This window comes from Myxine glutinosa, chromosome 3 (assembly GCF_964187855.1).
Source record: "Myxine glutinosa chromosome 3, kmMyxGlut1.1, whole genome shotgun sequence".
Taxonomy (NCBI): domain Eukaryota; kingdom Metazoa; phylum Chordata; class Myxini; order Myxiniformes; family Myxinidae; genus Myxine; species Myxine glutinosa.
The window spans coordinates 178,871,490-178,885,801 of record NC_136263.1 but is presented as its reverse complement, the minus strand read 5'-3'; the positions used below and the strand labels follow the sequence as shown (position 1 = coordinate 178,885,801).

Sequence of the window (14,312 nt, the reverse complement as noted above, 5' to 3'; positions counted from 1 at the left end):
TTATTCATTAGACCACTTAAACACCTGTGATCCTTCTGACCTCATGGACCTTTTAACCTTTTACTCTTAATATCATCTGGTGAATATAACCCACTCAAACAACGACCCTACAAATATTTGTTTATGCGTGGGAAATAATTTAATTCTCTTGCCACTCTCTTCACCATCTAATATATTAACAAAAAATATGTTTGAGTTTGGTTCTTTATTAAGATATTTTAACTGAGCTAAGATAAAATGGTAAACCTCCCTCAATGTTCTTGTTTGAGCGCCTCCAGTGCCACATACCATTTTTGGTAAGCTCCGCCCACTTTTTGGTAAACCACGCCCATTTTACTAAGCCCCGCCCACTTTTTGTTAAGCCACACCCACTTTTTACTAAGCCCCGCCCACTTTTTGTTAAACCCCGCCCACTTTTGCTAAGCTCCTCCCACTTTTGCTAAGTCCCACCCACTTTATAAACTCTTCAGCATTGTATCATTTCCAGGTAATACATTACATCATTTTCAGGGAATTTCCATCACATCATTTCCAGTTAAGACACGCCCAGGGAATTTCCACAGGAAGACACACCCAGTCCTTATAAAAGGCACCGACCACACAGGCTTTTTCAAACACGCTTTCTGCTTCACTTGAGAATGGACTACTATGCCGAAATGGAATGGGATAACTTTGCTATTCCATGGAGTCCTACTACCTGTGTAGAACTCAACCTTCAGATTGATGAACTGGACTCGAACCTCTTATCAATGGAGGTAAGTTTGTTTATTTATTTATTTATTTATTTAATTTTTTTTTTTTTTTTTTTTTTTTTTTTTAAGATGAGACTCGTGTAAGAGTTAACAAAGTTTATTTTAATATTCATAGAGCTTGATTTATACAAATAAAAAATATTGTATTAAATTAATACATTGTTATTTTCTTTCACAGGAAATTGTATCTGAGATACGAAATGAAAATTCTGCTTTTAACACAACTTGGGATGAAGTTATTTTTTTGTTTGAAGACATTTTGAACAACCAAGACCCCCAGAACGAGTTCTACCTTGATGACCCAGCCAAAGAGTTATACCTTGGAGATCCACAAAATCCTGAAAAAGAGTTTTACCATGATGATACTTGTTGTGAGTTATCAAAACAAAACCCACTGAACAAGTTCTACCTTGATGAGCCAGAATACAAGTCATACATTGGAGACCCACAAATTTCTGAAAATTGGGAAAGGAGAGTTCTCCCTGATGGTCCGCAGTTATACTATGTGAGACACATCATAGAAACCCTAAAAAATTGGGCAAGGAGAGTTCTCCCTGATGGTCCGCAGTTATACTATGTGAGACACATCATAGAAACCCTAAAAAATTGGGCAAGGAGAGTTCTCCCTGATGGTCCGCAGTTATACTATGTGAGACACATCATAGAAACCCTAAAAAATTGTGAAATGGGAATTCTCCCTGATGGTCCGCAGTTATACTATGTGAGACACATCATAGAAACCCTAAAAAATTGGGAAAGGGAAGTTTTCCCTGATGGTCCGCAGTTATACTATGTGAGACTTATCACGGAAACCCCCAATATTTCTGAAAATTGTGGTTTTACCTTGGGGACTTGGAAAGATGGTTATATTTTTGGAGACTCGGAATGGGGGTTTTGTTTTGATGACTCGGAATGTGATACCTATCTTGGAGGCTCAACAGGAATGTGGTTATACCTTGGGAACTTGGAAAGTTGGTTTTATTTTGGAGACTCTACCTGTGGGGTTCCTCTTGGAGACTCTTTGGATTCTAAAGCAATGAACAATGTTCTTTATTTAATGACGCTTGATTTAAGCAATATCAAGAAAGTTCGAGGAAGAAAATGCTGGAAAATTCTTTCTTCCCATTTCTACTTCTTCAAACTTAAAAGCCTTGAAAGACAGAATTGGAGGAAGAGGAAAAAAAAAAAAAGAAATACGTATTTAAAAAAGAAGAAAAGAAAGATTATGTTAGGGTTTGGGTGGGATTTTGAATGTGAGGGTTAGGGATGGGGTTGGGTTAGGGTTGGGATTTTGAATGTGAGGGTTAGGGTTGGGGTTGGGTTAGGGATGGGGTTGGGTTAGGGATGGGGTTGGGTTAGGGATGGGTTGGGTTAGGGTTGGGATTTTGAATGTGAGGGTTAGGGTTGGGGTTGGGTTAGGGATGGGATTGGGTTAGGGTTGGGATTTTGAATGTGAGGGTTAGGGATGGGTTGGGTTAGGGATGGGGTTGGGTTAGGGATGGGGTTGGGTTAGGGTTGGGGTTGGGTTAGGGATGGGGTTGGGTTAGGGATGGGGTTGGGTTAGGGATGGGGTTGGGTTAGGGATGGGGTTGGGTTAGGGATGGGTTGGGTTAGGGATGGGTTTGGGTTAGGGATGGGTTTGGGTTAGGGATGGGGTTGGGTTAGGGTTTGTATATTATTATGACTCACTCACACATACACAAAAGTTAAGCCCCAACTAAAAAGTTGTGGGATTCTGTGTTTGGGGTTCACAGATTTAAAAACGTATCCCCATTATACACACACAAAAGTTAAGCCCCAACTAAAAAGTTGTGGGATTCTGTGTTTGGGGTTCACAGATTTAAAAACGTATCCCCATTATACACACACAAAAGTTAAGCCCCAAATAAAAAGTTGTGGGATTCTGTGTTTGGGGTTCACAGATTTAAAAACGTATCCCCATTATACACACACAAAAGTTAAGCCCCAACTAAAAAGTTGTGGGATTCTGTGTTTGGGGTTCACAGATTTAAAAACGTATCCCCATTATACACACACAAAAGTTAAGCCCCAACTAAAAAGTTGTGGGATTCTGTGTTTGGGGTTCACAGATTTAAAAACGTATCCCCATTATACACACACAAAAGTTAAGCCCCAACTAAAAAGTTGTGGGATTCTGTGTTTGGGGTTCACAGATTTAAAAACGTATCCCCATTATACACACACAAAAGTTAAGCCCCAACTAAAAAGTTGTGGGATTCTGTGTTTGGGGTTCACAGATTTAAAAACGTATCCCCATTATACACACACAAAAGTTAAGCCCCAACTAAAAAGTTGTGGGATTCTGTGTTTGGGGTTCACAGATTTAAAAACGTATCCCCATTACATTTTATTTATTTATTTATTATTTTCAAGGGTATTATCTGCTTACTTGTGTTTTTTGTAATTCTTGTGAGTAAAATGAACCCAAGATTTCTTCTCCATTTAAATCATATAATTTGTAGGTCCAAGGGACTGTATCCATTACATCAATGATTTTAAATAATTCACGAGTCCATTTTTGTGTATAACCTTTCTCAAAATGACTTTTCCATTTGTATATTCTTACAATATCACCAACTTTAAACTTGGGCTTTCTCAAATTAATCTCCTTTTCATATTCTAATTTTGTAAATGTTTCTGATGGTTTTGATTGTGTTGATGAATGAACTGTATTATTGTAATTATCTACAATATCCTGAATTAAATACACCCATTTTTGAGAACCGAGTTGTGTGAATTTTTTATATAATTTCTCTTTTAAAGTACGATTAAAACGCTCAATAACAACTGCCTTTCCTTCATTAAAGGTGCTGTATAATTTAATACCCTTCCCCTTAAGAAATTTCATGAATATTTTGTTATAGAACTCTGTTCCCTCATCAGTCCATAACTTCTTTGGTTTCCTTTTATCCCGATCAAATATTAGCTTAAAGGCTAACATTAAAGTATCACCCCTTTTATTTTTTAAAGGGACAACCCAGGCAAATCTACTCCTCAAATCAATAACGGTTAAAGCATACCTGTATCCCCTGTCATTATTCAATTCAATTAAATCAGCGGACCATATGTGGTCAGTGTATTTAGAATAAACCTTCCTTCTTTTAAACTTTGTGATTATAGGTTTGTGTAATTCTTCAGCCAAAAGCTCCTCAGTCTTGATGGCATCATTAGAGCCTAATAGTTTTTTGAGGAATAACCAAGACCAAGTTTCAATTTAGCATTTATCAAATTTCTCACAATAAACCTATCAACTTTCTCTCTCAACGTTGGATTTTGTATCAAAGACAAATTATACAACATTTCGCTGTCGGCTTTATGTTTTTCAGTCAACGTAGTGGTTTTCCCATAAGCAATATCATGCTTCATACACACTTCGTCAACCCTATTTGTAGGTTTAGACCAAGGTTTAGGATTGTCAGCCTCATCTAATCTTTTATCCAAGTTTGTTCCTGGACCACAGAAAGAATACCCTGGAAGGTGTAATTCCCCTGGAATTCCAGTTGTTGTAAATTTACTTCCTGACAGAAACTTTTGTATGTCTCCTCCTCTTTTAGGAGAGATGAATTGGCACTTTTTAGAGCCACATACTTGACATATTCCTTTTTGATAAACTCTATTATTTTTAGCTTTAACATAAGAGATATTTTTAGATTTAGTTTTCTTTTTACATTTGAGACAATAACTCATATTTATTTATCAGAAAAATTCCGACAGAGTATCAAAACCTTTTTGGTTTTCAACATATACATTTCAATCTTTATTTTTAAAACATAAAGAATCCTAAGGAATGCCTTCACTCTCTCCTCCATTTATTTACAAATAAAAACTAACTAAAGTCAATGACACCAACATCATCAATCACATAATCTTTTCCTTCTTCTTCTTCTTCTTCTTCACCACTTTCTCGTTTAAATCTCCTCCCTGAAATTGAAGACATTGACGTTCTTATTTTTGAAACCATTATCTTCATAAGAGTTGTTAATTCTTTAATTTCCTCTTCGGTGCGTTGAGATTGATTTATTTGCTTTAATACACTCAATCTTTTATGAATCTCAGTGATTTCCATCTTTTTATATTTTTCCTCCCTCTCTCTTTGCTCCCTCTCCTCCTCCTCCATTTTCTCCCTCTCCTCCTTCTCCTTTTTCTCCCTTTTCTCCCTTTCCTCCTTCTCCCTTTTCTCCCTTTCCTCCTTCTCCTTTTTCTCCCTCTCCTCCTTCTCCTCCTTTTTCTCCCTCTCCTCCTTCTCCTCCCTCTCCCTTTCCTCCTTCTCCTTTTTCTCTCTTTCCTCCTTCTCTTCTTCAACTCCTTCCTCATCCCTTGCTACCCTTGAGTTTGAACCCCAAAGAATATTATACATATACTCATCTGGATTTTGAGATATTCTTGTATCTATAATTATTTTTCTCATAATAGGATACCAATAAGATTTGTTGACGATTTCTAAAAGAGTTTTATATTTCATAACTTTGAGAAGTTCATTTTTATTTAATATTTTAAACAAGTCTCTATTTGTGGGTTTAACAATATCAGTATAAGGCCAGTTTTTTATGACAAAATTCCCATGTATATGCTCCAAATCATAAGGTATGTAATACCGAGCACCCTTTTCTTGTAGGTATCCTTGAATACAAAAATTATAATTCTCTTGTAGTCTTCTTCCTGCCATTTATGTATCAGAAATATATGTGAGATTAATATTATGACAGGTAATACCACCCCATCTTCCCACTACCAAATCGGTTTGTATTCCTCGGCTTTCTATCCTTATCTCATTACCTTCCTTCTTTGTCATGCGAACCATCGCTATACTATCATATATTTTTATTTTCTTAAAATCACGTATTTGTTGTTTACTAATTGTACTTCCACATAAATCCTTATCTTCACCAAGTGGATAATATTCTTCTTTACGAGACTGATTTAAATCATGTAGGTCTTCTATGTTTATTGAAAAAGACCAATTATACCCTAAATCAGGCATATCATACCCCCATTTATTAATTCGCATATTAACTAAATGTCCTTCTTTATAAAATTTAATTGTAAGCAGGTAGTTAAATTCAATGAGGAAAGGTGTATGGTCAGTATAACCAGGTGTTGTGGTTGTAAATTTTACTTGTTTCACAAAACGTGCTGTTTTCTTTAAAGATATATATTGTGATAAATCACTGAATCTAATCAAGTCATTCGCATCTGTAGGGTTTGGATAATTGATTAATTTATAAGTATTCTTCATATTAATATTTTTACTTACACTATATTTTTGTCGTTCAGCCTGTGCCTTTGTATAATAATTTGATAAATCAATATCCTGAGAGGATTTTCCAAAGATAGAACCATCTTTTCCAACATAGGTCATTTATATTAGATAAAAAATGATATCATAAAAATTTTCATTATTGTTGAGTTGAAATAATACATATAAACATAATTGGCCACAACATTTAGAATTAATTTCTTGAACTTGGAATGTTTGATAAACACCATTCTGTAAGAATTGTATTACTTCAACAGGTGGTGGCATACCATAACTATCAAAATAATATTTATCCTGACTATTATGAATACAAACCCAATGAGAACCATTCTGTGTGTCTAAATTCATAATAATATTCTTTGTATTCTTATTTATATGTGTTAATTCATCTCTCATACAAATAACCACATTATCAATTTTTAGTGTTTTACAATACTTAGCTAGTTCTATATTTGACGTTGTATTCTTTCCAAATTGTTTAAACCATTTATCCATTTATTTATGAGAAAGATACAATCCATTACCCCGTTTAGTTAGTTTAACACCCGCTTGAGCGATAGAGGAAAGCATATCTCCAACCAACAATCTAGCTTTATCAGGTAGACTTTCAAGTTTTTGAGCAAAATCTACAATTACACCACTTCCACTAATTTGTTTCTCCAACTCCTTGTTATGTCTTTCCAATTCTTTTTGAGCTTTTAGTTGTGCCTTCCTTTCGTTAGCAGTTTTTACCGCTGCTGAAATACCACCAGTCAATGCTCCCGCCGCACTTAAACCAGCAAATAAAGGAATTAGAAACGGGAGAAATCCTCCTCTTGACTCGTCTATTGAATATTTCTTTAACATAGGTTTCGTCATTTTAATTTTAAGTGATCCAACATCATTTAGTGTTTTTACTTGTGTGTGTGTGAGTAAAACATCAATTCTTACAGCTCCTTTTCTTTGAATTGTATTAACATTAATAATACAAGGCTTTTGATTTTGAATACAAGATGTTAATTTATTAAGATTGATTTGATTAACATATACCCCAACCATTTATTTATGAGAAAAAACCTATGTGATATTAATCATAACACCATTATCTGTATTAATCTGTAATTCTGTTTCCTCCAAAAGCAAACAATATGCATTAACCTCTTCACTCTCCCCTCTTTCAATGTATAGAGAAGTATCCACTCGATTAGACTTTATAGTTTCCTTTTGAGAACTCAGGTCAATTGCGTAGATTGTATAAAGTTTTTGAAACGCAACCATATCCAAAATAGGATCATTATTACCATTACTTTCACACACCTTTTGGTAGGACTTGTAGGCTTCCGCATAATCATTTTTTTCCCAATCAATTTCCAATCTATCTCGCGGATAAAATGTGCCATCAAGAGAAACCCGAAGTTGTTTCACCTTTGCATTATCACTCAGGGCATTATTCTTATTAGTACCGTCCTCTCCATCTGGTTTTTTAAAAATGAGCCAGAGGTATCGTGGCTTTCCTTGAAGAACACCTAAATTCCAAGTGTAGGTAGTGTGTTCCAGTTTAACGTGTTGACATCTTCTTTTAAGGTATGATACATTTAGCGGTTTCTTTGAGTTAAGTCTTCTATTTAACATCTCTTCCGTTTTAAGATTAGGAGTATATTCACTGATATACCAACACAAATCATTAATAACAAATTTATTATTTTCTCCAAAAGCATTTTCATCCCCAAAAAGCAATCTATTTACATTATCATTCCTTTGTAGTTGAAATCTAATTTTAAGCCCATACAAAACTTTATCATAATCACAAAATCCAAATATACCTTTCAGAGGTACTGCTACGGTAAAACTATTCTCAGCTTTTGCGTCATCATTATACATTGACTTCCTTTGACTATAACCAGGGTCTGCGTTTGTACCCGTTGACATATCAGGAATAAAACCCTCAACAGCTCCCTTACCCATTCTATCACTAAACGAATATAGTGTAAATTTCATCATTTCAGATGTAGCAGAGACATAATCAACCGCTTCAACCTCTTGTGTTCCAATATACAGGCGGACACTGTCAAACATTTTCCAGAAGAAATCATTTACGAGTGTAGCATTAGTATTATTCGCAGCCTTAGTGAATTTAAATTTACACAGCAAGAAACTATCAGCTATATTCAAGTAAGTTTGTTGATTATTTATTTCAAAACTTTTTGTTCCGTTTGAATTCCAGTCTGTTCCTGTTATAGCATTTACCTTAAAATAGTCTTCCTTTTTAGTGGAGTTTGAAATGATAATCGTATCATCCAAATCATAGATACTATCAATCGCTTCCATACTTGTATTTATATAGCATTAAAATTGTTGAAACCCTGACCCAAGTATTTTAATGATTTTTTGTCGTTCTTGTGAAGATAGTTGAGTTTTACCTTTTTTTATTTCTTTGATTGCTTGTAATTTATGAGACTCCTTTTGAGCATCTTTTATACTCTTTATAGCACCCGCAACGGAGCCCACGGCAGAAGCAGTTGAACCAATTAGGTCTTTATGTTTAAGGATGGTTGAACCAATACCCATTAGAGTATCAATTATCCCATCTCCTTTATTTCGAAATTGATGACCTACACCTCGTTGTCTCTTAGGTTTATAGTATCCTCTACCCACATACCTTGTATAGTCTGGTGAAAGGAACATGCCCTCCCCTGTAATTATTTTATATTTTCCCAACTCGTGTTTTCTCACAATAACCATTATTTATTTATTGAAAAACTTCACGTAGGTGAATTCTGATGGATATAATTTCATCATTAAAGGATATCATACGATTATCTTGGTCGGTTATCCTAAAATTTACTCTGTATATGGTTTTTCCTGACACAGGTAAATAGACAAGATTTTTTGGTTCCATATTAAATTTATAACCAATCGGGGTTGAGTATGCACTGAATGAAAATATTGTATTTGTTCTTATTCCATCGTTATAAGCACCATCAATCAAATCACAATGAATTAATACTGAATTTATACCGGAGGATATTTGGATAACATTATCACTGTAAAACGTCCCGTTATTTTCAATCTTTTTTGAAGAGAAACCCAATAGCTCTCTAAACGAATTTTCAATCGTGAAATCAACTTTATAATTATTTTTAAGTTTAATAGTTGATTTTGAAGTGTGTTTTTGAATATCTATTACAATATTTTTTGGTTCATCACCTTTTTCTTTCATAAGGCGAGAGACTTCTGAAGATATTTGAGAAATCTCGTAAGCTCCAGGTGAAACGGTTATAGTTTTATATCCACTTCCTGGATTATAACTAAACTTGTTGTTTTTCTCTGTGATATTAAAAAGGGTATTGTAAGTTTCCATTGACAACAAAGATGCCTCATATGAGGTAAGGGGGTCAAGTTGTAGTGGGTAAGGGAATGAAGCTGTGTAATCGCTCGTTGTGAAATTAAAACTAAGAATTGTGCTTCTCATCTTATTTAATATCTAATAAAATATCTTTGTATTGACATTTATTAATTATTTTCATGTTCATCAACTGATCTAAAATGGCTGAGGATTCATTAAAACAATTGTTGTTTCCAGCCTTCTTACTACCTAACAACAATAATAGCCTATTAACTAATTGTGATGGGTCATTTGGAAGAAAACTAACACCCGAACCAAGCTTACTTAAAGCATCAATAATATGTTTCTCCTTCTCATTCTTCTTACTTTTACCAGCAACAGAAACTCCATAATCAAGTGCATTTAGCAACTCAATATATACCCTATCTTCCTCTCTTTCCATATCAAGTGGTTCCTCAAAATATTTTGAACCGCTGAATCCGGGGTTTGTTAGAAGAAACATTAATCTTGGAGTTAATTTAACATTTGGTTGAGTAGAACTCAAGAACATCAATTCATCATTAAATATCAATACCTTTTCTTCCACAAGATGAAACACTGCTGGTTCTTCTGTTGGAATGAGACCTGCTCTGGTTTTTGAACCCGCCGAATATTCATTGTTTTGAAGAGCTTCCACAACATAATTAGGGGGTTGATTTACCTCCTCAAGTTTCCGAAATAATCCCTCGTCATCATATTCTAATTCACCAAGTTCTTGTTTTGTTATCTGACTAAAATCTTTGAGCATTTGAAGTTTTTTCGGAGTAAATTCTACCGTGGGTACTGTAGGTGAGTGTTGAGTTTTCAAAAGTGGTTTAAAGAATTTCTCTTGTTTTCTTTCAAAGGCTTCTTCACCAGTTAGTTTCTGTCTCCGTTTCTTCTTTATCTCTTCCTGTTGTTTAACAACTTTTGAAACTAATTGTTGATGTTCCTTAAACTTTCTTTCTCTTTCTTCAGTATTCATTTTCTGTATTTATTTATTGAAAAATATCATTTAGTATCTCATCTTGTTTCACAACAATATATTTATATTTTCCAATCGTGTGTTTCATATAATTTTCAAATTCTTTTTTACTACATAACGTAGAGCAATTATCTCTCCAAAAATTATTTACATCTATTGAATTTAACTTAAATAAAATAAAAGTATTGGCATTGTTTCTTATTGAGCGTCGAGGGAGTTGAAAATATGATTGACTAAGATATATACAATTACAAGAAGAATGTCTCCCTCTTGTATAGTAGCTATCCATTACTGTTTGGTTTCTCTCATTAACACAATCATCAAAGATGACGAGGTTCTTTTTTGATTTATCTAAATCTTGAGGTGAAGGTATATCATCCGTATTATCACTGAGAATACAAGTTATGGGTTTCGATTTTGATTTCTGTGTATCACAAAATAATTGTATTATATCTTCAATATTATAATCATTCAGTTTGTTTTGAAGTTTAAATAAACCGATAATGTCTTCCTTTTTAAGACCTGCATTAAAACCCTGTGAGAGTAGTTGATACTCGGGTTGAAAACTTGACTTTGTAAAAATTATTAAATTATCATAATCTAAAAAATTAGGACCAAGGAGCATCTTTAAAAGTAAACAGGTTTTCCCACATCCGCTTGAACCAACTATTAGACATCTCAATGAATTTGGAATGTTTTTATGGTTATTAAATTTTATCTTATTTTCCCAAACGGGTAAAAAATCATTCATTTATATATTTGGAAAACAAGTCATCCAACTTTTTTTGAGCTATTTTAGAAACTCTATATTTTATCCTGAGTTCTGGTTTAATTTCAAAATAATTCATTATTTTATTTATGTAGTATCTTGTATTAACATTTCCATTAAAATTATTTTGAATAATAAATATCATTAAACCCTTATACATTTCCTCAATACAAAGAGTCTCTTTCCTTGTAAGAAATGGTGTATTATCACCATAATGCTTAACATTCATCTCTCTTATTAATCTTGTAAAGTAATTCATTTTTGGTTCTAATTTAAAAGAGTTATATGTTTTTTTATATTTCTTATTATCATTAATTAGAATATAATCACAGAATAAACATTGTTTATATGAATCCTCATCATTAAGCCCCACTCTATCACAAGCCGGACAATTCTCTAATTTATCATATGGAGAGTCTGGAAATTCTAAATATCCTTCAGAACTTATCATATTTATGTGGTAAATTTTTACTTAAACTAAACGCAAGTTTATTCATTAATAAATACAATGTTTCAAAGCACAAAAGACAAATTTCAATCAATCTCTACTTCGGTGGAAGATATAGAAAAATATGTCAAAGATGTTAAATTGAACAAAGATAAATATGGAAATTTTTGGGTAAAACCAGTTATGGAAAATAACATGAGCCCCTCTATTTCATTTAAAGGAAGAGCTCTAACTATACCTGGAAAGACATCCATTAAAGTAAATCTAACAAAAGTTTCTCCTCTACTCCTGGCAATTTATTCAAAGCTTGAAAAAGTGATTGACCACGATACTTTGAAAAAGAATGATAAGACCATTAATAATTCTAGAGGAGACATTTGTATTTTCTTTAATAATCCAAAGGGTGTAGATCTAAGTAAAATGAATGATGTTAATATTTCTGGTGAAATGTCATTTCGTTCTATGATAGTTAGAGATTATTTAAAGATAACTTTTGATATAAAAATTGTAGAGATTGAATCTGTTAATGAAAGAAAGTATATAGATATTGATGGGAATATTTTTCTTGCTAATTAAATATGAGTCAATACAGCAGTGAAGATTTTACTATTTCATTGAACTCGGACGATAGTGATGATAGTATTTCATTGAACTTGGATGATGGTGATGATAGTATTTCATTGAACACAGATGATAGTTATGATACTAATAGTTTGTGCTCAAATGATAGTTATGAGAGTAGCTTTATTGATGACTCTGAGTATGATTCTGAGTATTCATGTGATAGTTATGACTTAGATGATTCTGAGTGAAAAAGTGTTTTAGTTTAAGCACAGTGATATATATAAAACGGAGCTGTAAAGCTCAAAAGTGTTTTATTTTAAGCACAGTGATATATATAAAACACCACGTTTTCTCACGCTATAAATATGGTTTATTGTGATACTTGCGAGAAGGAAGTAAAATATTATAAACAACATATTCTCACCGCAAAACATACATACAACATTTTAAACAAACTTTCCCCTCTTCCACCTGAAACAAAACACTGTTCTACATGTAATAAAAATATCCTCAAGAAAGGCTTCAAAATACATCTTAAAACAAATCTACATTTATCAAATTTTATCACAACTAAAAACTCTGATGGAGCATTCAAAGGACATATTAAAATAAGAGTCTTTAACTTCAAACCTCCTGAACCAGAGTCTATAGTTGATGCTGTAGAAATAGTTAAACCTGCTGTTCAAACGTTGATTGAAAAAACACTAAAGGAAATGAAACCACTTAAATTTTATATGGGAGTAAAATTAGAAATGACAAAGGATGAAGGAGTTATAGATGCACCATACATGAGAACTGAGCCACACTTTATATCTTCATATCAAGATTTTAAAACATCAGGAGTCTATGATGAACTTATTAAACAAGAGCAAGATGTGGATAATTCAATCGTAGGAAGTGGATTCAATATAGGAAAAATTATTTACATAGACATTCATATTCTTAAATCAGATCCTCTAAAAGCTTCTTCTTACATTGATTTACCCAGTGTTATCAAAAATAGAAAAGCAGTTATCAATATCAAAAATAAAGACAATAAATGTTTTCTCTGGTCTATTTTAGCACACTTACATCCTCCACATTTTCATGATGAAAGAGTATCTCATTATAAAAAATATGAGAATACATTAAATACGAAAGATCTAAAGTTTCCGATGACTTTAAATGATATTCCTAAATTTGAAAAGATGAATAATTTATCAGTTAATGTTTATGGTCTAACAGAAACAAACAACATTCAGGTTTTAAAGCTTTCTGACAATTGTAAACAAACTCATATTAATCTTCTATATTTTAATTCAGACGAAAATTCACATTATACATACATCAAAGATATTGCTAAATTAATAAAACCACAAGTCTGTAAGAGAACAAATAAAATATATATTTGTTTGCGTTGTCTTAACTTCTTCAATTCACAAGAAAGATTAGATAAACATTCAAATTATTGTGGCGAACATAAATCAACGGTAATCAATATGCCTAAAGAAGGCTCAAAGATCACATTCAAAGATGAAAATAAAAAGATCAAACATCCATTTGTTATATATGCTGATTTTGAAAGTATTTTAGAAAAAATTGATACTGCTTCTCAAGATCCAAAAGAATCATACACAAATAAATATCAAAAACATACTCCTTGTGGTTTTTGTTATTATATCAAATCATCCGTTGGTGATAAATATAACAAGTTAGAGATGTATAGAGGCTCAAATACCCCAGAGGAGTTTGTGAAACGACTAGAAAAAGACTGTGTTCGATTAACCAAGATAATGAGAGAAACCAATAAACCAATGTCCTTAACAAGTAAAGAAAAAAGGGAATTTATAAAAAACAATGTCTGTCATATTTGTGAGGAGAAAATTGGTAAAGGTCTAAAGGTTAGAGACCATTGTCATCTCACTGGTAAATATAGAGGTCCGGCTCATCAAAGTTGTAATATTAATTATCAACTCCCCTCTTTCATTCCTGTCTTTCTTCATAACAACGCTCATTATGATACACATCTATTTATCAAGGAACTCTCAAAGACTTCTGGAAGTATCTCAGCAATTCCAAACACGGATCAGAAATACATTTCATTCACAAAAACAATTCACACATCTCCTATTACTCATATCAGATTTCTTGATACATTTAAATTCATGGCAAGTCCATTGGTTAACTTGGTTCA

The 14,312-nt window shown here is 32.9% G+C and overlaps 1 protein-coding gene across 1 annotated transcript in view; it reads left to right on the top strand.

Moving 5' to 3' along the window:
* Nucleotides 1-14,312, top strand: part of LOC144891238 (uncharacterized) — a 121,664-nt gene that overhangs the window by 90,542 nt on the left and 16,810 nt on the right. The window contains exon 4 of the mRNA XM_078773637.1: nucleotides 931-1,949. Within this exon, the coding sequence (XP_078629763.1) occupies nucleotides 931-1,949 (1,019 nt within the window). The remainder of the gene's footprint in view (nucleotides 1-930; nucleotides 1,950-14,312) is intronic.